At 39.2% G+C, this 24,839-nt stretch overlaps 1 protein-coding gene across 3 annotated transcripts; it reads left to right on the top strand.

Moving 5' to 3' along the window:
- Positions 1 to 24,377, top strand: THUMPD3 (THUMP domain containing 3). 3 transcript variants are annotated; one of them, XM_039231294.1, is made up of 10 exons: positions 1 to 81; positions 1,535 to 1,823; positions 3,356 to 3,433; positions 11,230 to 11,703; positions 14,178 to 14,308; positions 17,349 to 17,418; positions 19,922 to 20,037; positions 23,125 to 23,235; positions 23,810 to 23,933; positions 24,115 to 24,377. In XM_039231294.1, the coding sequence occupies exons 2-10, from the start codon at positions 1,569 to 1,571 to the stop codon at positions 24,262 to 24,264; spliced, it is 1,509 nt and encodes a 502-aa protein (XP_039087225.1). In that variant the 5' UTR covers positions 1 to 81; positions 1,535 to 1,568; the 3' UTR covers positions 24,265 to 24,377. The 3 variants fall into 3 exon arrangements, with proteins under 3 accessions (XP_039087225.1, XP_039087227.1, XP_039087226.1); XM_039231295.1 differs by having other exon boundaries at positions 43 to 64; XM_039231296.1 differs by lacking the exon at positions 23,125 to 23,235.
- Positions 24,378 to 24,839: the final 462 nt, after the last annotated feature.

Genomic DNA, 24,839 nt, shown 5'->3' with positions numbered 1-24,839 from the left:
TCCACGCGACTTCCGGCGGCGTGACCCGGGCGCGCTGGGCTGGCGGGGTGCCGGAGCAGGAAGGGTCTGCGCTGGCTACCGGTAACCGGGTGGCGGGTGGGAGTGGCCGGGTGTGTCGCCGCGACCTTCGGTGGTGGGGAGGAGCGACCTTTGTCTTGCGACCCGAGCCGGACTTCGGCTCGACCGTGTTGCGGATCCCTTCTTGTTGCCTCCGTTAGGCCTTCACCCGCACGTTGGGATTCCTGGGGAGCCCTGCGCGTGGGAGTCAGGAGACGTGGGTTTTATTCCAGCCAGCGTCACTGATCGGCTCTCTCTGACCTTGGGCGGGATATGTCCTTTCGTGAACTTGACCAGCTTTGGTTACGAGGTGGAAGTCGTATTCACAGCCAGTATGAATTCCTTAAGGTCTGGAACGGGCCTTTTTAGTGTTAAAGACGTTGTTTGTCCGGGCACAGAACAGTACAGTATAGGCACTCTGCCTGCCTAAGTTGTTTTTGAGTCACGAAACCTTTGAAAATTTGATGAGAGCTGTTGATCCCCACTTCCCACCTCTCCTGCCCAACCTCTCCCTCCCCCGCTCAGAAACAGGAAATTTGGCTTTCTGTTACAGATATAGAAACGGTTTCCTGTCCTTGGATCCCAGATCGTGGCCTGTGGTAGACAGTCATTTGCAATGCATTAGATTCTAGATGTTCAGTTAATCTTTTTTTTTTTTTTAATGTTTTATTTATTTCTGAGAGAGAGAGACACAGCGTGAGCAGGGGAAGGTCAGAGAGAGAGGGAGACACAGAATCTGAAACAAGCTCCGGGCTCTGAGCTGTCAGCACAGAGCCCGACGCGGGGCTCGAACCCACGAACCGTGACAGGACCTGAGCCGAAGTCGGTCGCTTAACCGACCTAGCCACCGAGGCGCCCCCACGTTAATCATTTTTAAACCCATGGCTGACTCCCTGTCCACTTCCTAGGAGGAAGATAGATATCCTAATATCAAGTTTCAATAGCAGTATGCTAGTCTCCCTTTTGTCTCCCAACAACTCTAGGAGACAGGTATTATTTAGTTCCCATTTTGCAGATAAGGAAATTGAGGCACAGAAGAGTAGGTTTGTTTTAGGCCATTCACCCTGTGAATGGTGACAGCGTGAATTCAGACCCATGTCGGTAGTTCCAAAGCCCCGGATTCTGAACTGCTAGCTAAAAAAGAACTAGATTTGGAAATAATATTTGAACGTGCTCTAGCAGCTGTTAATACAGATGATCCCAAACAAAACGTTGCGTGGTGTGTAAATACTCCTATTCCTCTGCCTCCTTTTCTTCCTTAGCGTCTATATTGCTTGTTTAATAATATCACAGTTTACATCTTTTCTTCTGTGCCCATGTTACTCTATCCTTTTATCTTTGGTGACTGAACATGGAGGTAACAGTTGTGTTACCTGTTCTTCCAGCCCTCCAAAGCAGGGGTTTTTAATTATAGATGAACTAGGAGGTGATAATGTTTAGGCGTTACCTCTTTTTCTTTTCTGTGCTGCTTTTAAAGGGACTGTATTACTAACCTTGGAAGCACTGTCAACATGTCTGATATTCAAGAAGCCACTAACCAGCTTCTGGATGTGCACCTTCATGGGAACCAGAAGTCTATACAAGTGACAGAAGGTGGTCCCAGAAGTGAGTCTGAGCACCTCCAAGTGACTATTGGAGCCACTGTACCTACTGGTTTTGAGCAAACAGCCGCAGATGAAGTGAGAGAGAAATTGGGGTCATCGTGCAAAATCAGCAGAGACCGGGGCAAGATATATTTTGACATTTCAGTGGAAAGTCTGGCTCAGGTTTGAATGAAGCAATATTAAAAATGGTTTTCTGAAAAGATCATTTTATGATTGTTTTCTGATTTACAGACCCCTCTTGAATCTTTTTTGCTTTTCTTTACCCCAGATCTGGTGATTTTAAAGTTTTATTGAATTTTCTCTTTGGTACTGATTTGTAAGTTTGACTAGTAGATTTGCAACATTTTTAGAAGTGATCCTAATATTTCCTGGGGACAAATTTCACCAAAAAGAATCCTATGTGACTTTTGAAGAAATTCTGAATATCTGCCAGACAACTTTGAGTTTATTGAGTTCATCATTTAGCTAAAGTTTCGACTTGCTGGTGAAGCATATAAGGAGAGATTTTTCTTTTTTTCTTTTTTTAATGTTTATTTGTGAGAGAGAGAGAGAGAGAGAGCGTGAGCAGGGGAGGGGTCAGAGAGAGAGGGAGACACAGAATCTGAAGCAGGTTCCAGGCTCTGAACTGGCTGTCACCACAGAGCCCGACGCAGGGCTCGAACCCACGAACTGTGAGATCATGCCCTGAGCCGAAGTCGGACGCTTAGCGGACTGAGCCACCCAGGTGCCTCTGGAGAGATTTTTCTTTTAATCTTTGTCAAAGAAATTCTTGCTCAAAAGTCATCAAGAATCACTGAAAGGGAAAAGTGAAAGTCAGCAAACTGCCTTTCCACTAGGAAAAAAGCTAACCAGTATCTCATAACAGTATATGCACCAAAGGAGCAGGAATTGTCTGGATTCTTTTTGGTTGATATCTTCTAGGCTCTTAGTGTCTGGCGTATAGTAGAAACCCAGTAAATATTTGTGGAATGAATAGAAAGCAGATATTTTCCACCCAGTATTTTAGTTCATAACCTCAGCAGCTTTGAGAAGACAGATACTGTTACTGTCCTCATTAATCATTAGGTGTTGGGATAGTAATTTGCCCAGGGTCACTCAGCTAGTAATCACAGCTGGAGTTCAAACCCTGTGCTCTTAACCACTGCACATGATACACTGTACCCTAGGGAGCCATGAGGGAAATATATAGTAAAGCCCCACTTGACTGTCTTCATCTTTCCTTTCTCCCTCAAACCTGTGTTTCCCAGGTAACCCTTCAATCTTCCTTTTGGGTAGGGGAATAGAAGCTAATGGGGAACCCAAAACATGGGAGACTGGGGGAGATGGGAAAAGTTAAAATACAAATTATACATATTACCTATCCTAAAATTTTCATAACTGATTTTTATATTTAAATTTTTTAATGTTTATTTTTGAGAGAGAGAGACCGAGAATAAGTGGGGTGGGGGCGGGCAGAGAGAAAGGGAGACGCAGAATCTGAAGTAGGCTCCAGGTACTGAGCCATCAGCACAGAGCCCCTTGCAGGGCTCGGATCCACAAACCGAGGGACCTTGGCCTGAGCCCAAGTTGGACACTTAACTGACTAAGCCACCAAGATGCTCCCCTCCCTCATTTTTATATTTAAATTTTGATGGTGTGTGATTCAAAGCGTTTCTCAGAAATCTGTTTCTACCATTTCTTTTTCCTTCCCCCAGGTTCATTGTCTGAGATCAGTTGATAACTTATTTGTGGTGGTTAAGGAGTTTAAAGATTACCAGTTCAAAGAAACAAAGGTGAGTTTTCCCACAGTAGCTCTTCCCCAAAGAGATTATGCCTACTTTTTGCATTCTGACATTTAGCATTACTGTTGCTTTATAATCTAGAATCCTGGGAGGCTTTTATAATAAAATTCAGAGATTGGTTGACAGTCTGTCTCAAAAGTTGTTTTGAAAAAATCAGTATTGTTGGTAGTGGACACAGTGGGTAGAAAGGATCAAAAGGTACAAATTTATAAATAAGTCCTAGAGATGTAATGTATGGCTAAAGATACTGTGTTGCATATTTGCAAGTTGCTAAGAGAGTAAATCTTAAAAGTTCTTACCACAAAAACCATTCTAGAACTATGTGTGGTTACAGATGTGATCTAGACGTTGGTTGGTGATCCTTTCACAATATGTACAAATACTGAATCATGTTGTGTACCTGAAACTAAAATAATGTTATAGGTCAGTTACACTTCTTTTTTAAAAGATGAAAGAATAACAAAAAAAATAAGCAAGTAAATGTCAATCTAGAAAGACATCAAAGTGTATAAGAAATAAAATAAATTCTTTACTTTCTTACCAAAAGATACATACCTTAGGTTAACTTTGCTGACATACATGGTTTCAAAATAGAATTGCTTCCAGACTATGAATCAAAGATTAAGTGACTGAGTCATCTGCAAATAACACTTTCTCTCACAGTTCTTTTGCAGAACTGCATTCTTCTCTAACTTCATTTTTTTTAACTAAAGCTAAAATAATATGTAAATACTCCTTCAGTTGTTAAGGCAATAGCTTTGTTTCCAATTTGTATTTAGCATCTGATTCCTAAATATTGATATGCTGCCTAAGTTGAAGTTTGGAAAATAGATTTCAGTAATGCATTAGTATTTTTCCACATTGCTTTTTGGTCAGGTTTCCAGAGTCAAATGCTAAAAAACTTTTTTCTAACAGTTTTATTGCCTATATTAGAAACAGTGTATTTTTTAAGTCTATGATACACTGCCTAATTCTCTGATTTTTATTTATTGGCAACAGATAGATTTCTAAAGCATTATTCAATAACCAATCAAAGTGATATGAACCCGGAGCCTAGAAAAGATAAAACCAGACCTAAAAGAATTCAAACAAAATAGATTAAGATTTTATTAACTAAGAATGTAACTTTCAGCACTAGTATTATAACACTGCAGACTTCTGATGATCATTGTTAACTGAATCATATCTACGAAGCTGGGACATAACCGGGAGCTACTGAAAATTTTTGCTGCTTGATATCTGGAAATTTGAATAGCCAATTCTATTCATGAGTAAATGCTAACAGGCATTTTTTAAAAACGATTTTAAAAAAATTAAAAATCCTGTAAAGTTTCATTGAAAATTTTTGCCTTTAACTATAGCATTATTAACATTTTTGTATTATTTTGTGAAGTTTGATCTCTAAATGGAGGTGAATTTGATATTATATAATGGTTCTATGTGAGCCAGCTTTGCAGAGTTGCCTTCTAAGTAACTGTGAGAACAGGTTGCTGAAGAAGTCCCAAAAGAAGAGCAGCAAGGATTAAAGTAGATTTTCAGACCTATGCAAGGGCGTGTGTGTGACCATGAAAAATGGTTTAGTCCTTCACTTTGTGGACTTAAATTACAATATGCCCCAGTAAAAGCTTGTTTTTCAATATTTACTTCTTGGGGTGCCTGGGTGGCTCAGTTGGTCCAGTATCTGACTCTGGTCATGATCCCAGGGTCGTGGGATCGAGCCCCACTTCAGGCTCTGCACTGATTGTGAAGCCTGCTTGGGATTCTCTCTTTCTCTCTTTCTCTAAAAAACAAAACAAAAACTTTAAAAAGAAAGAAAGAAAGATTTGCTTCTTGCTTTCTGTTGACTATTATTTTCACTGTAGCATTGTACTTTCACATGTCTTATAAAAAGATTTAATTAGCATTCTGATAGGTCCTTTCCTTTTTAACTATTCAGATGATATCATGAATTCATTAACCTGTTAAAAAAAAAAACAAAAGGTGACCACTGTGCTTTATATGTTGTTTGTTTGTTTTTGTTTTTTGTTTTTTGGTTTTTTTGTAATATATGTGTTTAGGGCAAATTGTAAAGACCAAAAGGATACGCAATGGAAAATGTTTGCTCCTATATCTCCATACCATTCAGTTTCCTCCTTGGAGGCAACAACTATTCCCAATTTCTTGGGTAGTCTTCTAGAGATATTTTATAAATATGTGCGTTTTATGTACTTACACAAATGAAGACACACCATACATACTGTGCTGTACTTGTTTGCCTGTATCTTGAAGAGCATGCCAGTATCCTTGGATTTTACTATATCTTAATTTAGTTATCCCAATTTAGGATATAAGGCTTTTTCAGACTCTTGCTACTATGGTGGCTCAACAAATACCTTCTTTTTATTTATTTATGTATTTTTAATAGTTTATTTATTTTTGAGACAGACAGAGACAGAGCATGAGTGGGTGAGGGGTACAGAGAGAGGGAGACACAGAGTCCAAAACAGGCTCCAGGCTCTGAACTGTCAGCACAGAGCCCGACGCGGGGCTCAAACCCGCAAACTGTGAGATCATGACCTGGGCCTAAGTCGGACGCTTAAACGACGGAGCCATCTAGGCGCCCCAACAAATATCTTCTATACATCTGTGCGTGTGTTTAATCTGAGGGTCATTTTTCTTTTCTCTTTTTCTCTCTTTTTAAGTTTTATTTATTTAAGTAATTTCTCCACCGATGCGGGGCTCAAACTCATGACCCTTACTTAGAGCAAGAGTTGCACATTCTTCCAACTGAGCCAACCAGCGCTGAGGGTCATTTTTCTGATTAATAAGATACCTTATTTTATCGATACTTATTGGTGGGACAGAAATGTTTTGCCTTAGTTCTGTCACATTTATGTTATACACATTCTGGTTTTTCTTACTAAAAATTTCATTATGTGTTTCCTTTTTTTTTTTGAAGTTTATTTATTTAAAAAAATTTTTTATCGTTTTATTTCTGAGAGAGAGAAAGAGAGTGTGAGCAGGGGAGGGTCAGAGAGAGAGGGAGACACAGAATCTGAAGCAGCTCCAGGCTCTGAGCTGTCAGCACAGGGCCTGGCACGGTGCCCGAACCCACAAACCATGAGATCATGGCGTGAGCTGAAGTCGGACGCTTAACTGACTGAGCCACCCAGGCGCCCCGAAATTTATTTTTGAAAGAGAATCCCAGGCAGGCTTTGCACTGTCAACGTAGAGACCCAACACAAGGCCCAAACTCACAAACCATGATATGACCAAGAGTCAAGACACTTAACCAGCTGAGCCACCTAGTTGCCCCCATTATGTGTTTTCTTTGCTTATTTACATATACATATATGTTAATAGTTTGGAAGGTTTCTATTTTCTAGCTGTTAACGTTTATAACTACAACTAAATCTATTATTTGTATAGTTTTTTTTTTTTTAATCTCTACTAAGAGCAGTGATGAAGTTGGCATATTTTCCACATCTCCCCTCCTTCCTTTTCACCCTCCAGTTTTATTATTCATCTTAGTGTTGAACCGATGTTCTAACTTCTATCCTTTATCACTCTAAAATTTTTAAAAAGTCTTTATTAATTTTTGAAAGAGAGAGACAGCATGAGCAGGGGAGGGTCAGAGAGAGAGGGAGACATGGAATCTGAAGCGGGTTCCAGGCACTGAGCTATCAGCACAGAGCCCGGTGCGGGAGTTGAACTCATGGACCGCGAGATCATGACCTGAGTTGAAGTTGGACACTTAAACGCCTGAGCCATCCAGGCTCCCCATATCCTTTAATCTCTTGACAGAGGAGGATACCAGCATCTCCTCTTTCCTTCCCCTCCAGCTGCATTCCAGTTTGTAATATTTAAGTTCTGACTGTGGTCATAATCCCAGTTTTCTTTTTTATCACTTGAATGGCAGGAGTTCAGAAATTAATGATTTTCACCTTTATGTTTGATAAATAGTTTAAGTATAAAATTTGGAGTGATGCTTTTTCTGAAAAATACTGTAGGCTGTGTTCATTTTCTTCTAGTGTTAAATGTTGCCATGAAAAATTCTGAGGCTGTCTTAATGTTTTCCTCTTTATTTCTTGCTTTCTCAATACTTTTGCTTCATGCCCAGATTTTACTTTTAATCTCTGAAATCTCATAAGTTCACCAGGATGTCTCATTGATGATAATTCCTTGTCAGGACATGTCAGTCTGTAGAGAAGTTCACATTCATAGACATTTCTTAATAGTTTTCTTGAATTACTATCTTTTTTTATTAAGTAAACTCTACACCCAACGTGGGGCTGGAACTCACAACCCTGAGATCAAGAGTCTCACGCTGCACCCCCTGAGCAGGCCAGGTGCCCCTAAAATATTTTTTGTCTCATTATCTCAAATCCTTTCTTTATTTTATTTTATTTTTAATAGTTTATTTCTGAGAGAGAGACACACAGTGTGAGCAGGGTAGGGTCAGAGAGAGAGGGAGACACAGAATCTGAAACAAGCTCCAGGCTCTGAGCTGGCTGTCAGCACAGAGCCCGACGTGGGGCTCGAACTCACGAACCGTGAGATCATGACCTGAGCCGAAGTCGGACGCTCAACCGACTGAGCCACCCAGGCGCCCCTCAAATCCTTTCTTTAGAGATAAACCAGTTGTACATATGCAGGATCTCCTGACTTTCTTTCATGTTTTCTCATTTTCTTTCACCTTTTTTTATACTTTTTGCTTATATCCATTGTATTTGCTTTACTTTTCTCTACATTCTTTACTGTGTTTTTAGGAGTCTTTTATATGTGGTGCTTTCTATATGGTCTTCATTTTGCGGTGGTTTTATTTTTTTATTCCACTTCTTTGAAATCTATAAGCTACTGTTTTATCTTTTTATGGTGGCTCACCTCACCTCCTTTCCACTTTTATATCTCCACTTGGAGCTCTTATCTTACAACGGCATTTCCTCATTAACAATTTTTTTCTATCATGTCAGTATGTTTGATCACAGGTTTTGGGGGGGGGGGTTGCTGTTATTTATTTTTGAGAGAGAAAATGAGCATGGGTCGGGGAGGGGCAGAGAGTGAATCCCAAGCAGGCTTCATACTGCCCAGGCTCAGACCCACAGACAGAAAGATCATGACCCAAGCTGAAATTAAGGGAAGCTTAATCAGCTAAGCCACCCACATACTCCCATTGATCACAGTTTTCAACTGCTCTGTGGCATTGTCTTTGTGGTCACTGTTTTTGTCTGCTCTTTGTTTTTCTGTTCTTTCCTCCTTTGTCCTTTCTTATGTCCATATATGTGTTGTGCTGATAACTTTTGGTGATTGCTCATCTGTGAATGAGGAAGTTCCTCTTGGACCTGCTTTTGATAGGAGGCCGTGGGAGAAGCCAGGAACTGTTCCAGGCCAGCAAGAAATTCCCCTGCTTCACTGTGAGGTTCCTTCTGACAAAGGGTTACAGATGAATGAGTTCTCTCTTCCTTCTTTTTTTAATCGTTTTCCCACTCCTGCCCTCCCCTCTTCCTTCTTTTTTTTAACAGCATTATTGAGGTATAATTTCCCCACTACTGCGTAAGCTCTTTTAACCATTACTTCTCTCTGGCCTGAAGGGATCAGCAGCTTCAGGGTTGTTTACAGTGTAGAACATCTCTCCCCAGCTCTACCTCGTCAACACTGTTTGCAGCAAATAGATCATGTCTGTAAGATCCCTTGTTCAGCTCCCATTTCTCTCCCCTGTTTATTCTTGGTACAGATCAAGTTCAGGGCAGCTCCTTCTGTCAGTGTACATGCTTGTCCTGCTGTTAGAAAGAAGAGTTTATTTGCTACTTCTTTGGCAGACTTCTCTGACCTTTGTCTGAGACCTATAGGCATTCTCCTTCTGGTGTCTTTCTGTACCTCTGTTTGACCTTCACTGCACTTGGGAATCATATGTTAGAAATTTTATGTCCCGGTTCAAGGTTATAGATATCCTATAGATTCTGTTAAGATAAAGTTGGTGGGGTGCCCGGGTGACTCAGTCGGTTGACTGTCTGACTTTGGCTCAGGTCATGATCCCACGGTTCCTGAGTTTGAGCCCTGCTTTGGATCCTCTGTCCCCCTCTCTCTCTGCCCCTCCCCCACTCACGTCCCTTTCCTTCTCTCCCTCTCTCTCTCTCTCAAAAATAAATATTTTAAAAAGCATAAGATAAATTTGGTATTTCTGTTGGTGGTTTAGAATGGTATCTGGAGAAAGGGGCTGTACCAGTGTTCTCCATCACATAAAATCTCCAAGTCCTGCAGATGCCTTTTATAGGGAAATAATTTGTAAATAGAATTGACTTTGCCAAACCTGAAATTTACCGTTATTTCATTAGGTTTCAATTAGTGTGAAAGCCTTCACTCATCTCCATTTCAAGTCACAGTTACATCAGTGAACACTGACCTCTTTCTAACTTGATGTTCAGTAGCATATATTGTATATACCAGCACTCTGCAATATAACTTTTCTGATGGGAATGTTTTTGGTCTACACTATCCAACACTAACCACTAGCATTAGCGTGCGAAATGTGGCTAACGGGATTGAGAAACTGAGTTGGTTTTTTTTTTTTCCTAAGTAACCTCTAAGCACAACGTACAGCTTGAACTCATGACCCTCATGATTCATGTGCTCAAGAGTCAATGCCCTACTAACTGAGCCAGCCAGGCGCCCCTGAGCTTTTAATTTTAAATCATTTTACTTTCAATAGCTGCATGTGGCTAATAGCTGCTGTATTGGATGGCATGGCTCTGCACCACCCATTTTAACATTTAATCACATCTTATCCAGCAGCCGTTTATTGAAAACCATTTGTATGCCATATACTGTTGTAGACATGTGGCTTATAGAAAGTGGTCAGGACAGGTAAGGTCCTTTCCACCCTCTTCTGGGAGAACCTTTGATGGCGAACAAAACAGAAGCCTAGTAACTTCAGATAATGCTAAGCTCTGTAAAGAAAATGGGAAGAGAAGGACTAGAGAGGACTGCTTTATGAAGAGCAGGTCTCTCAGAAGATCTGGCTTTTAAATTATTAATAATGACATGGGGTGGGGGGAGGGCACACCTGCGTGGCTCATTAGGTTAAACTTCTGACTTTGGCTCAGGTCATGATTTCATGATTCATGAGTTCGAGCCCCGTCTCGGGTTCTGGGCTGACAGCAGGGAGCCGGGAGCCCACTTCGAGTTCTGTGTCTCTCTCTCTCTCTGCCCCTCCCCTGCTCACGCTCTCTCTCTCTCTTTCTCTCAAAAATAATATAAACATTAAAAAAATGTCAAAAGATGATTCTGGATGTTATTTAGAAATTGGATAGATGAGTTTTTAACTGCTTAAAGTTTTTCCTTTTTTTTTGTTTTATGTGGGGTTTTTTTGTTTAGTTTTTCCTTTTAAAAGATACTGCATTTTTAAAAAAAATACTACTTTTAAAAGTACTATGTTGACACAGCACAAAATTCAGAAGGAATTCATTCAGTGAGAGGTAAGTTGCCCTCCCTCCCCTGTCTTTCGTCCACCCACTTCCCCTCCCCAGAAGTAATTACTCCCCAGAAGTAATCATTAATAGTTTCTGATTGCTTACATTTCAATCTTGAAGCCCAACTTCTGATCTACCATTCTATCTCGTATTATTCACTAGTGGCTTAATTTGTGTATACCTTAATTTACAAAGAGATTTTAGTTTCCTTAACGGTAGGCATTATCTATTTCCTCTTTTGTCCTGCATTCCTACCACCCCCAACATCTATAGGCTGAGTAGGGATTTGTTCAAAAAGTGGTGAGAGGTGCATGGATTTCATCATTCTGTCTTTTACAGGAAGAAGTTCTAAAGGATTTTGAAGAATTGGCTGGGAAGCTTCCATGGTCAGAACCTTTAAAAGTATGGAAAGTTAACACCAGTTACAAGAAAAAAAAAACAAAGCGCAAAAAGATAAATCAGAATTCAAGTAAAGAGAAGATTGATAATGGACAAGGAGATAGAGCAGATGAGAAGGATGATAAAAAGGGATTCACTAATAAAGCCCTAGATTCCCATATCTTAGACTATTATGAAAATCCAGCCATCAAAGAAGAGATATCAACATTAGTAGGAGATGATTTGGCATCTTGCAAAGACGAGACTGATGAAGGCTCAAAAGAAGACGCTCCTGAAGTGCTCAAGTTTAGAGTCACGTGCAACAGGGCAGGAGAAAAGCATTGTTTTTCCTCAAATGAGGCTGCAAGAGATTTTGGGGGTGCTGTTCAAGATTATTTTAAGTGGAAGGCTGACATGACCAACTTTGATGTGGAGGTATGTACAGGGCCCCCTGGTTGTAAGGATTCCAAGGCCATCACAAATAGGTAGCATTTGCAGACTAATTGCTTTTATGGGCAGTTAAATTGCGACCACATAGCTAGTGGGTTGTGGTTAACAAGAGCATGGGCAAACATCTCAATTCAGATTTTGACTCTACAGCTGCATAACTTCAGACAAGATGTTGTCTCTGAGCCTCTGTTTGAAAGGGAGCCAGTAATAGTATATACCTATAGGTGTGTCCTGAAAGTTAAATGAGATAATACATTTTAGGTATTTGGTGTGATACCTGGTATATAGTAAGCGCTCAGTAGATAGATGGGAGTTATTAAGACTTCTTTGTTCTTATCTAGTACTTCTTACATTATATGAACTATCAGAATATAAAATCCAACCAGAGTTAAAACACTTTGTTTTTATGTGTCTTGTTTGTAGAGGTTTACTACTGAAAAAAACTGGAGTACATTTTTAAAACAAATCCCAGCCTCCTATCAGGAAGTTGAATGTCATTGCTCATACTCATCCACAGCCAGCTCTTTACTAAATACTGCTAGATTCGTAAACTCACATGCCTCTTTTTAGCATACTTACTCTTGATTTACATGTGGGCAATGCTAAGTAGCCTTTACAATCTCTGACAGCTTAAAAGGCCCCTAGCAGCCAACACTTTTTCCAAGAAGTCATTTCCTGTTGCTTTTGGGACACTTGAATCTGGGGCAAGTCACTTATTCTTTCGATACACTTTCCTTGGATATCAAATCAGAAGAATAATTGCCCATTCCTGTTTTTCACATAATAGGTGTTATTAGAATGACTAGGCTATTAGGACAGTAACGTCCGAAAGTTAGTGGCGGGGTGGGGGTGGGGGTGCAGTGCTCAGAGCACACATTCTGAAGCCATGCTCCCTGGGTTCAGATCCCAACGTAAATGCTGTAGGACTTTGGGCAAGTAAGAGGACCTCTTTGTGCCTCAATTCCCTCATCTTTAAAAGAAAGAGAATAATACCTAGTTCACCTGAAACTGATGTCACATTGTGTGTCAACTATACTTCAATAAAAAAAATAAACTTAAAAAAAAATTACCTAGCTTGGGGGAGCCCTGGATGGTTCAGTCAGTTGAGTGGTTTGACTTTTGATCTCAGCTCAGGTCATGATCTCACAGTTCGTGGGTTTGAGCCCCACATTGGGCTCCATGCTGGCAATGCAGAGTCTGCTTGGGATTCTCTAACTCTGTCCCTCCCCCACTTGCGCGCTCTCTCTGCCTCCAAATAAGTCAATAAAAACTTTAAAAAATATATGCATAAAAAAATACATGGTTTGGAGGCTGTGAATCTGAAATGAGGTAATGACTGTAAAGTGTGTAGAACAGTGGTGTGCACATAGCAAGTGTTAGATCAGTGTCTGCTGCTGCTGTTAAGATCATGTTATGTGGAAGACTGGAGCACGTTTTATTGTTACTAGAATAGTTTATATTTCACTGTGTGTTAGAAAAACAATGGGATAAAATATTTCAGAGGCATTATTAAGTAAGTCATTCAAAAAACCCTTAAGAAAACAATAAGCGATACAGTAAATGTGACATGTTGTTAACAGTTGGTTAATCTAAGTGAAGAGCATATTTAAGAGTTCATTGTGCAAGTATTCTAGAGCATGTTTGAAACCTTTTCCAAAAAAGTTAAAATGTATATTAACCCATAAACCTTCAAAATATGTTGGTATTTTTTTTTTAATGTTTATTTCTAGGAGAGAGAGAGAGACAGTGTGAGCAGGGAGGGTCAGAGAGAGAGGGAGTCACAGACTGAAACAGGCTCCAGGCTCTGAGCTGGCAGTCAGCACAGAGCCCGACGCGGGGCTCAAACCCACGAACTGCGAGATCATGACCTAAGCAAAAGTCGGACGCTTAACCAACTAAGCCACCCAGGCGCCCCCAAAAATGTTGGTATTTTTAAAATTCAGAGGCTGTCTGGTTTGAACTAACTTATAATGGATAAAAAAATACATTTTTTTCTTTTTAATATTTGTTTGTTTATTTTGGAGAGAGAGTGCATGCAAGTAGGGGAGGGACAGAGAGAGAGGGAGACAGAATTCAAAGCAGGCTCCAGGCTCTCAGCTGTCAGCACAGAACCTGAGGCTGGGCTCGAACTCACAGACTGTGAGATCATGACCTGAGCCAAAGTTGGATGCTTAACTGACTAAGCCACCCAGGTGCTCCCCAAAATTAAAATAGATTTAAAAATGTTTAAGTGGTATATACTAGATTATTTCATGTATATGAAGTTCAAAAAAAACAAAATCCTAATTTGTGGCAGTAGTAGTCGTTTTTTTTTTTCCAAAAGATTTTATTCTTAAGCAATCTCTACACCCAGCATGGGGCTCAAACTCACAACCCCAGGTTCAAGAGTTGTGTGCTCTAGTGTGCTCTAGCAGCTGAGCCAGCCAGGCGCCCCTATTTTATTCTGTCTTTTATTATAGGTTCTTCTGAACATCCATGATAATGAAATTGTAGTGGGCATTGCACTGACAGAAGAGAGTCTCCATCGAAGAAATATCACACATTTTGGACCTACAACTCTTAGATCTACTCTTGCCTATGGGATGCTCAGGTAAGAGAACGAGTTTGCCATCTAGATTAAAGGGACACCTTGGTTTGAATTTTCCCTTTAAAACACTTTAATTTTTTGTGAAATACTGTCTTAGATTTTAGTGAATGAACAACAGGATGAAAAGCTAATGGTCTCTTTCATTCTCATACCCCATTATGATTCCTTGTGATCCTGAAAATATCACTTAACTATTATCTCAGCTTTTTTGTTTGTTTGTTTATTTATTTTGAGAGAGCAAGAATGCCAGCCCTCTGCATGCATGTGGGTAGGGGAGGGGCAAGGAAAAGGGAAAGACAGAATCCCAAGCAGGCTCCATACTCAGCACGCGGAGTACTACCCTACTACGTGGAGCTCACTTTCAACACCGTGAGATCATGACCTGAGCAGAAATCAAGAGTTGGATGCTCAACCAACCAACCCGCTCAGGCCCTCTCAGTTTTCTTGTTGTTGTTTTTAGTTTATTTATTTACTGAGAGAGAGAAAAAACATGAGCTAGGGAGGGGCAGAGAGAGAATCCCAGGCAGGCTCCAGGCTGTCAGCACAGATCCTGATGCAGGGCTCAAACTGTTGACATCATGACATGAGCTGAGATCAAGAGTTGGTCACTTAACCGACTGAACCACCCAGGTGCCCTCAGTTTTCTTGATTTTAAAATGAGAACAATAGGGATGGTTCAGCTGGTTAAGTATCTGACTCTTGATCTCGGCTCAGGTCATGATCTTAACTATTCTTGAGATTGAGCCCCGAGTCAGATTCTGTGCTGACAGCTCACAACCTACTTAGGATTCTCTCTCTCTCTCTCTGCCCATCCCCTGCTCACACTCTCTCTCACTCTCTTAAAAGAAATAAGTAAACTTTAACAAAATAAAATGAGAACCATAGGCTTCACCTGCCTCTCAAGTGGGGTTACCACATTTCTGTTTACAAAGGGTATACTATATGTTGGGAAATAACAACCAATTTTGCTGTGTTTCATTTCTTTGCCATGAAGCAAATAAAAGCAGAGATTTTTATATTTTTTATTTTTATGTATTTATTTTAAAGTAATCTCTAAGGCCAGTGTGGGGATCAAACTCACAACTCCAGAGTCAAGAGCTGCATGATCTACCAGCTGGGCCAGCCAGTGCCCTGAAAGCAGAGAGTTTTAAAAATGTGTATAATGTGTGAATGAACACAGAGAACTTTCACTTATGTATATTTTTTTAAAGATTTTTTTTTATAGTTAATTTTGAGACAGAGAGAGATAGAGCATCAGTGGGGGAGGGGCAGAGAGAAAGGAAGACACAGAATCTGAAACAGGCTCCAGGCTCTAAGCTATGCACAGAGGCTGATGCAGGGCTAGAACCCATGAACCATGAGATCTGACCTGAGCTGAAGTCGGATGCTTAACGCACTGAGCCACCCAGGCGCCCTGAACTTTCACTTATATTTTTAAAGTTTACACTCAAAACGTGTCAGGAACCATCCAGGATTTTCCACTTTTTCAAATGCAAATGGCTTTCTGTCTCCTTTGCCCTTTGCCCTTTTCTTGGGTGCTTCTGTCCACCACTCGGACAGCTGTGTTGTCTAGTTTCTGTTCTTCAGACTGCAAAATGGATTTGATGTGAGACTTACAGGATTGTTAACGAGGAGTAGATGCAGAAATATGTGCTTATTACTTGTTATATACAGTACCTAGCATATCCTGGTATTGATTATTAATTACTTACTAAGTATATTTCCTTCTCTTCCAGTCTTTGCTTCCTCTTTCACCCTGTTCATCCATGGAGTCACAGTTCAGCACAGTTAGAGTCTATCAGTTCAGTGACATTAATAGAAAACTAGGTCCATTTGATTAAGGAACAGCTACCAGTTTTCATTCATTTAACAAATATTTGTTACCTAATGCCAGGCATTATGGTAGGAGCAAGGAATATGGAGAGTTATTTTGGGTGCAACTATTAGAAACCTAAGTGAGCTAGTTCAAGATAAAAAAAAAAGTTGTGTAGGAAGGGGAGTTTATTGGAAATCCTAGGGAATTCACAGAAAAACTGAAGGGTTGTTAAAAAGATGAAATGAGATGATACGTGCAAATAGCTTAAATCCATGCTTAGCAAATACTGAGTGCTCAAAGTAAAGAGGTTATTTTTTGACAAGGTTATTATCTTTTTTTTTTTAATGTTTTATTTATTTCTAGGAGAGAGAGAGAGAGAGACAGCGTGAGCAGGGGAGGGTCAGAGAGAGAGGGAGTCACAGACTGAAACAGGCTCCAGGCTCTGAGCTGGCAGCCAGCACAGAGCCCGACGCGGGGCCCGAACCCACGAACTGCGAGATCATGACTTAAGCAAAAGTCAGACACCTAACCGACTAAGCCACCTAGGCGCCCCGACAAGGTTATGATCTTTAAAATTAAATTCATGGGGCACCTGGGTGGCTTAGTCGGTTAAATGTCTAACTTTGGCTCAGGTCCTGATCTCACGGCTTGCAAATTCAAGCCCTGCATCAGGCTCTATGCTGTCAGTGTAGAGCCTGCTTCGGATCCTCTGTACCCCTCTCTGTCTGCCCCCCCAAAATAAACATTAAAAAATTTTAAATTCATAAGTAAAAGGAATACTGAATGTCTAATTGCCAGTAAATTCATTGATGCTTAACAATACATGTTTTACTTGAAATACATTTGAGGGTTTTTTTTTTCCTTACATAACAAAATAGGTTTATATACAAAGTAACGTGTTTTCTAAAGACATAGATAGACAGACATAGGTAGACAGACACAGATAGATAGACATATGTCTATGTTATTATATATATATATATGTATGTTAAAAGCTCTGGAAGTGAAATGGGATTTTGGATGAGTCAGTTATATGTAATTTTTTTTTAAACTTCTAGGATATAGAGTCAACCTATAATTACAAATTGATTTTTAAAATGAATATTGATTGGTGTTCCTTTATGCTAGCATAATAGGTCCTTGATCTTATAGCTTCAGGAGTAGTCAGTGTGAAAATCTCAGCTATTGATTGAAGTCGTTTGGTATAAGCTGTTTTCTTTCCTATAGGCTCTGTGCTCCTCAACCTACCGATATAATAGTTGATCCGATGTGTGGAACAGGGGCAATACCAATAGAGGTAATAACTTTACTTTTTAGATAAGTAAGTGATACATCAAGAGTGTTCTGGAACTAATGGCCAAATTATGAAATCACCACTGTTGGGTTAGTGGACCTAAAAGTGTTAAAGAATTACACTGGCAAAAATAAAAAATTAAAATTAAAAAAAGAATTGTAGAACTGTACTACTAAAGCTGGAATATTTGTGTGAAGGATATGCCCACTTATTACAATTAGCTAAGGACTGATAGATTATAAATGATGGTTACTCCATGGATTACAGCGGAGGCTGGTAATTACAAACTGGTGATCTCTTTTCTATAAAAGACGAGTTGGTAGACTTGTACAGAAAAGGTATTGAAGGCCTAAACTGGAGGAAGGTGTTTCATCTCTATAAAGTGAGATTATGCTTCTTAATCCACTTAGGTTCTTGGAGTAAATATAGTTGTAAAACAGAAACCTATGCATGTTATTTAGATTTTTTAGGAAGTCTAACAAGGTCACACACCAAATGATCGTAAATAGTTTTCAAAATTATTGATACTGAGAGGACTCAGAAACTGCTTACAGAAAAGGATCGAAAGGCATTTTCTAAATGGAGAACATATAACAGGAGAGTGAGTTTCCTTGAATTAGTATTATCTATACTTTTACAAATAATTTGGAAGAGGGTGCTTCTCTTTAAAATTGCTTAAATTGGGGCACCTAGGTGGCTCAGTCGGTTAAGCACCCGACTTCGGCTCAGGTCATGATCTCACGGGTTTGTGGGTTCGAGCCCTACGTCGGGCTCTGTGCTGACAGCTAGCTCAGAGCCTGGAGCCTGCTTCTGATTCTTTGTCTCCGTCTCTCTCTGCCCCTCCCCAGGTCACGCTCTGTCTGTCTCTCAAAAAAATAAAACATTTAAAAAAAGTTTTAATTGCTCAAATTTATGAAACATAGTATGTCCTTACATATACCTAAAGCCAATGGGAATATACTGAAGGAGATACTTGCATTCTATGAGTGGGCAGAAACTGGACAGAGTTTTCTAACAAGTTAGAAAATGACATGTTTCATCTGGGAGTTGAAATCCCAGAAGGAAATCTTAATAGCCCAGATGACTATTATTTTCTGGTAGTGTGAGCTAGGGAAATTGACCCTGGCTAAAGAGATGCACACAGAGAAAACAGTTGCTGTGAAGAAAAATTCTGGGAACAAAGCAGAGTGTTCTTTAGCATTAAACCATGATGTGTTTATGTCTGAAATAGCAGGGAAAGTTAACAACATGTCAAGAAATATACAACAGAGCTAGAGAGAGTCCAGAAGAGCCCCCTCCCTACTCCGCAGCTGAAAAAGATAAAAAGAAAAAGGTTGAGGCATTTCTCTGTAAGAGTAGACATGAAGATGTCATAGAAAAATCAAAGCTGATACGTAATCAGAATGAATGAAGTATAAAAGGAATTGACAGGATATGTATACACAATTGTTCACCAAAGTATAAAATGCCTGATCTAGAGTACTCCTTTTAAAGCTTTGCAAGTACTATAAAATGCATCTCTTTCAGAGGCTGAAAATCTAAACACATTCAAACAAAAATTAGCGTTGGGGAGTCAGAATCATCTGAGAGCCTTTCATCAAATTCTGTAGGTCTCTTCTACATCACCCTCAAGTGTGTGGGCAAAAGAAAAGGTGAAGCCTTCTGTCCATGCATACGGATGGATTACTGTTTACAAAAGAAGAGCCCTAAATAGAGGGCAGAACTGTCTGTGCTTTCATGTCAGAAACCTTCTGTTAATCTACTTAGAACATTGTTCAGCCTAGGGTAGTATGTCACCTCCTTCACAAATGAGATGTAAGATTGGTATTTATCTTCTGTTGACGTGTTTGTGACTTGACATTACAAAATCCTTTCAGGGATGTGGTGGTTGTCATTCAGAGGCCTATGTGGTGTATATTACATTTCATTTTGAAATTTTCAAATATTCCAATCTATCAGATTATATAATCACAAAAGGGTATAGGTCAGCCACTTTAATTTGGTTAAGTTTTCAAACTATGTTTGTATTTTAGGTCTGTAATGTGCACTATGTGCCAGACATTGCTGGCTGAGGCATTGAATAAAATACCAGCCTTCTCCTTAGGGAGATTCCTTGAGAGGTAGACAGGTACAGAAATAATTAAAAAGAAGTGCAGTGGCAGAGTATGTACAAAATACTTTGGGGTGGGGAGGCAGATGAGAGGCAACTTGGATGGAAAGTTGGGGTTGATGTGAGAGGGCATGACATTTGAGCTAGGTCTTTAAAGATAAGTAGGAATTCAGCAAGCAAGAAAGAACAGGAGGGCTTTTTTAGCAAGGGGAATAGAAAGTTCACAACATGCAGTATTCTGCCACTTTAGAAAAGCATTGGATTATTGGTTTGGATTATCTAGTTTATTGACAATCGGTTGAAATTATTTTCCCTTTAATCATTTTTGGTTTGGGTTTTTTTTTTTTTTTTTGCAGTTTGCTACTTTGGTTATAATATATATTTATTGTCTTTTAGGGGGCTACTGAATGGTCTAACTGTTATCATATTGCTGGTGATAATAATCCATTGGCTGTGAGTAGAGCAGCAAATAACATCTCATCTTTATTGACCAAGAGCCAAATTAAAGAAGGGTAAAATTTTAATTTAAAAGATTTTGTAGCATCTCTTAGACTTAATCACTTTTCTTATTGACTTTATGAATTAATACCCCCTGTGCATGGTCATGGTGATCCCATTATAACCAAAATGAATACTGTGAGACTCTATTAAATTTTAAAACCGTTTATTGAAAATAACTTACAAACATGTTTTTGTATTTAACAATAATCCCCCCACCCTAATGCAACTATATTTGCCTTCTTTCCTTATTCATGTATCTTTTTTCCCAAATAATAGGAGAATATTGTGTTGATTTATTTCAGTTTTCCAAATTTTCAAACACTTTGAATGTTTTTGTATAGTCTGTTTTTAATAACTGCATAGTATTTCATTATGTAGAAATACTACAGTTCATTTAGCCTTTGCTCTATTATTTGGCACTTTAACGCAGTCTCAGAATTGGAAGAAACCTGAAAGCCATCTCCACGTTACCTCAGTGTTCCTTTAGGAGCTCCTGACCAGCAGTCTTCCTGTCCGGGTAACCGTCTGTAATGATTATTGCTGGAGGCTGTCGATTCGGCCTTTGCACAGCTTTGAGTGCTAGTCAGATCTTTCAGCGAACAGAATTTCTCTCTGTACCTTCTACACATTGGTTTTCTGTAGTCCCACTGGGATCCATAAAGAAAAATCCTGTCTCTGGATCACACAATGATTGACATCAGACATTTGAAAGGTTACCAAAACTCCCCCTCCTCCTGTCCCACTCCAAATCCTCTCTTCTGCAAGCAAAATAGTCCAAGGTCCTCCTCCAGCTGTATCTTCTTGATATCTGTGCACTGGAAGTCCATTGGTCTTGGGGAAATTTTGGTGCTTATCTGAGCCATACGTTGTTACTGTATCTTAAGCCCTGGCCTGCTGCTACCAGTCATATTCCGTGCCACCACCTGTGCCAGCCTCTCACTGTCCTTTCAGTGTGGGCTGTCTTTGGGAGGAATTGGTTAAATTGTCACTTGGTCTTCTATTTCTTACCAGAGGCCTCATCATAAAATTGTTTCCCTGGTCTCCTCTGCTTGTGCCTTTCACTTTCTTATAAAGTGGCGAGAGTAGGTAGTAAGTGGTCAGCGGGAGTTGTTCAAATGTAGATGCTCCACATTCTGAATACATGGCTCAGGGACGTCATTATACCAAACCTAAAAACAGCTGCCTCCTTAATGTGAGGTTTATATTTGTAAGCAGAAATCAGGGTGGTTGGTTTTTTCTTTTTAATATTTGATGCAGATATTACACGCATTTATTCAGACTTATTATACATGGTATGCCTCACTCATGCTGTTTTATGTCTGTATGTCGGTTATCCTCTTTTCTTTGCTAATTTTTTCCCTTTTTAGATTAGAATCACCAATGCTCTGTTTAGTTCTTTCATATACTGTTTGTTCTATGATTTTATGTCCAGTACTTGTTTTTTATTCCTGTTTCCTGTTGAGGTTTTTTTGTTTTTTTAATTATTATCTAAAAGCTTAAGTTATAGGCCATCAATGTTTTCTTTTCAATGATAAAATTTTTTATTAGAGCTGACTTTTATGCTAAGCATGCCTGTTGACCATATCCTATGGATTTTGACAATTCTCTGTTTTTCTTTTGAAATTCCTGGTTGTGTACTTGTGTCTCTGATGTAGTTGTTTAGGGCATTGCTTTTCAAACTTCACTGTTGCATATGAGGCACCTGGGGATCCTGGTAACTAGTCTTGCAGGTTTTGGAGGGGACCTGGGAGTTTCCATTTCCTAGCAAGCTTATGGGTAATACTGATGCTGCTGGGCTGAGGTCCCCTTTAAATACCCAGGGTTTAGATCATTGTTTATACATATGTGATTGAAATGCTTAATTTGTTTTTACATTTGTTTTATTGTGATGAATTTCGGTGGTACATTTTGTTTCATGTTTATTGAGATTTTCTTAGGGCTTAGTAATCCCCAGTTTTTTTGAGACATGATAAACATTTTTAAACAAATTATTTCTTTTGTATTTTTTGGATATTTTATCTTGTTTGCTTTTCAGGCCCTCTGTACCTTTTTTATCTAGTCTACCTGTACTACTTCTATCAATCTATCTAGGGTTTTAAAATTTTTTCTTCATTTCTTATTTTGTTGCAGTTATTGGTGCCTGTGATTTATAAGATTCAAGTTTTTTTTTAAGTTCATTTATTTTAAGGGAGAGCGCGAACAAGCAGGGGAAGGTCTGAGAGAGAAAATCCCAAGCAGGCAACACAGCTCAAACTCACAAACTTTGAGATCATGACTTGAGCTCAAATCAAAGGTCAGATGCTTAACCGACTGAGCTACCCAGGTGCCCCAATAATCATATTTTCGTTATCTGTGCTTTTTTCCCCCATTATGGAGTGCCTTTATTACACATTTTATTTTCTCACTAGTTCTTCACTCTCAGTATAATAACTCTTCATTTCTACTCACAATCTGATTTGCTTTTTAGCCTGTTATTACTGCCTGTTGTATTTTCTCATACCAGTGGCTTTGATTTAATGAGGATTTATCTCATTTACTATAGTCATTGTCTTTTGTCATGTTTTTTTCATTCTTTTTCTTTGCCGTATTTTTTTATAGTAGGATAACATGTCTTTTAATTTTCAAACAAGTATCTCTATATCTACTAATTTTACATATCTGTTTCTTTAGGTCTCCTGTTATTACTACACAGTTATACCAGGCTTTAGATGTGTCACCTCATAATCTTTTTTACCTTGTGTTCATCGATGTTTTACATTCTCAGTTATATAATTTACTGCCTCATTACTGTTGCCATCTTTTGCAGTTCTTTGTGTTGCAATCTTGTTTACCCCTTTAGTTTTCTTAAATTGTAGCTGAAACCAGACATCTTTTGGAAACCAATCTGAACCATTTTTTAAATTGTCATTTTGTCATCATAAAAGTTTTATCCTAGGACTGTATGTTTTCTTCTGACGTTCTGCTTTAAAAATTTTGCTTAAGTTAATGTTGTCACTGATACTATCATGTTAGTAGCATTTTGTACTTGATATCAGCCTCTTCAGAAATGCTTTTAGATTTCATACTTCAGAATAAGCATCTTTCCTTTGTCCCCATAGCAAAGTGTCCTGGGGCTTGCCCATAGATGCTGTTCAGTGGGATATCTGCAGTCTGCCATTGAGAACTGGCTCTGTGGACATTATTGTAACAGACATGCCATTTGGAAAAAGGTGGGACTTAGCTTTTGAAAAACTAGTCACTTATTAAACTAGTACCGAATTTGTCTTCAAAATCTGTTCTATTCTTTGAACTTATTCTATTCACTTAAGAATTATGAAATGATAAAGCAAATTATATGATAGAGTCACCCAGTTTATTGCTTCTGAGAACTCATATAGTAACTACATTTTGATCTGACCATCACAGGTTAAATCCACTTCCTGGCCCATTGTTTAATTATAGGGTACTGCACAAAGATTGAGAGAAGCCTGGTTCTATTTCTCAGGATAAATGTTGTCTTATCACTGGTTTAGTTTATATATGCTTAACTTACTCCTTAATAGTACTACTAGAGGGGTCAAAAAATTCTGTAACCAGTTCATCCGATTCATATTTCTGAGCAGTTTACTAAGTCTGATCACCCATTTCATTGGCATATAGAAGCAAAGCCTTGACTTCTAAAGGACAACTGTTTGGGCTTGAGAATGTTCTTATTATAATGAGAATGAGTTTTTAATTTCTCATTTCATATAGTCCTGGTTGTTTATCTGCTAAGTGTTTGATTCACTGGACCTTCTTTCATAGGATGGGCTCCAAAAAGAGAAACTGGAACCTTTATCCAGCTTGCCTACGAGAGATGAGCCGTGTCTGTAGACCAGGGACAGGCCGAGCTGTGCTGCTTACTCAGGACAAGAAGTGCTTTACCAAGGTGCCGTAAACCAGCCCCAGAACTCACCCTGTGGCAGCTTTAGGATCTTTGAATTTAAACTTAGTGATATTAGTTTAGTAACATTTGTCTTCTCTTCCCCCATGGTTTCTTACTGGCAGCAAGACCTCTAGTTGGTCTACAGATTATCTGCTAATTACTTGTATGCTTTTTGCACACACAGGCATTATCCGGAATGGGACACGTTTGGCGGAAGGTGCATACTGTCTGGGTGAACATAGGGGGTCTTCATGCAGCAGTTTATCTTCTGAAACGGACACCTCAAGCTTTTGTTCATCCTATAGAACAAGATGGGGAAAGAACTCCTTGGTGATGCAAAGAATAGAGATGCCTAATGGTATTTGTGCCTCCTGACACTAGGAATGTCAGCATAAAGAATATGGTTTGAGAGAAAAATCGAGTTAATAAAATTATAGTTTAAATTGATCTAAAGCTCTTCACCTTCATTCGCAAAAGGTATGAATGGAATTGAAAGTCTTACGCAGAGCTTTGGAGCTTTTTTGAAGGAGTAGCTGGGAAATTACTACTTAAAATGCTTTGAAGATCCTAAGCCTACTAAAATGCTCCAGGATTTGGGTTTTGAGTATTTCTTTTCAGGCTTCATGGCAGCTCCTATTTTCCATTGTAGCAGGTAGAAAGCTACCCTGGCCTAATGCAAAGGAAGAGAACATAATCAGAACATTTTGGGCTACATTGCATTGCCTGTGCAGCTTTGCTCTTTAGTTTTTCCAGTTGGCTTTACCTCACTCTTAAAAAAATGAAGCATTTACATTTTGTGAAATAGTGTTGGCCCCATGACAAGATGAAATCGCACAAGACCAACTGGAAAGTTTACCATCTGCTTTAAAGATTAAAATATGCCTGTTATTGACAGTAATGCATTAAAAT

Source organism: Hyaena hyaena, unplaced genomic scaffold, assembly GCF_003009895.1.
Source record: "Hyaena hyaena isolate Hyena2069 unplaced genomic scaffold, ASM300989v1 scaffold_56, whole genome shotgun sequence".
Taxonomy (NCBI): Eukaryota; Metazoa; Chordata; class Mammalia; order Carnivora; family Hyaenidae; genus Hyaena; species Hyaena hyaena.
Note: the sequence above shows the minus strand (reverse complement) of the source record. Positions and strands in the feature narration are given on the sequence as shown.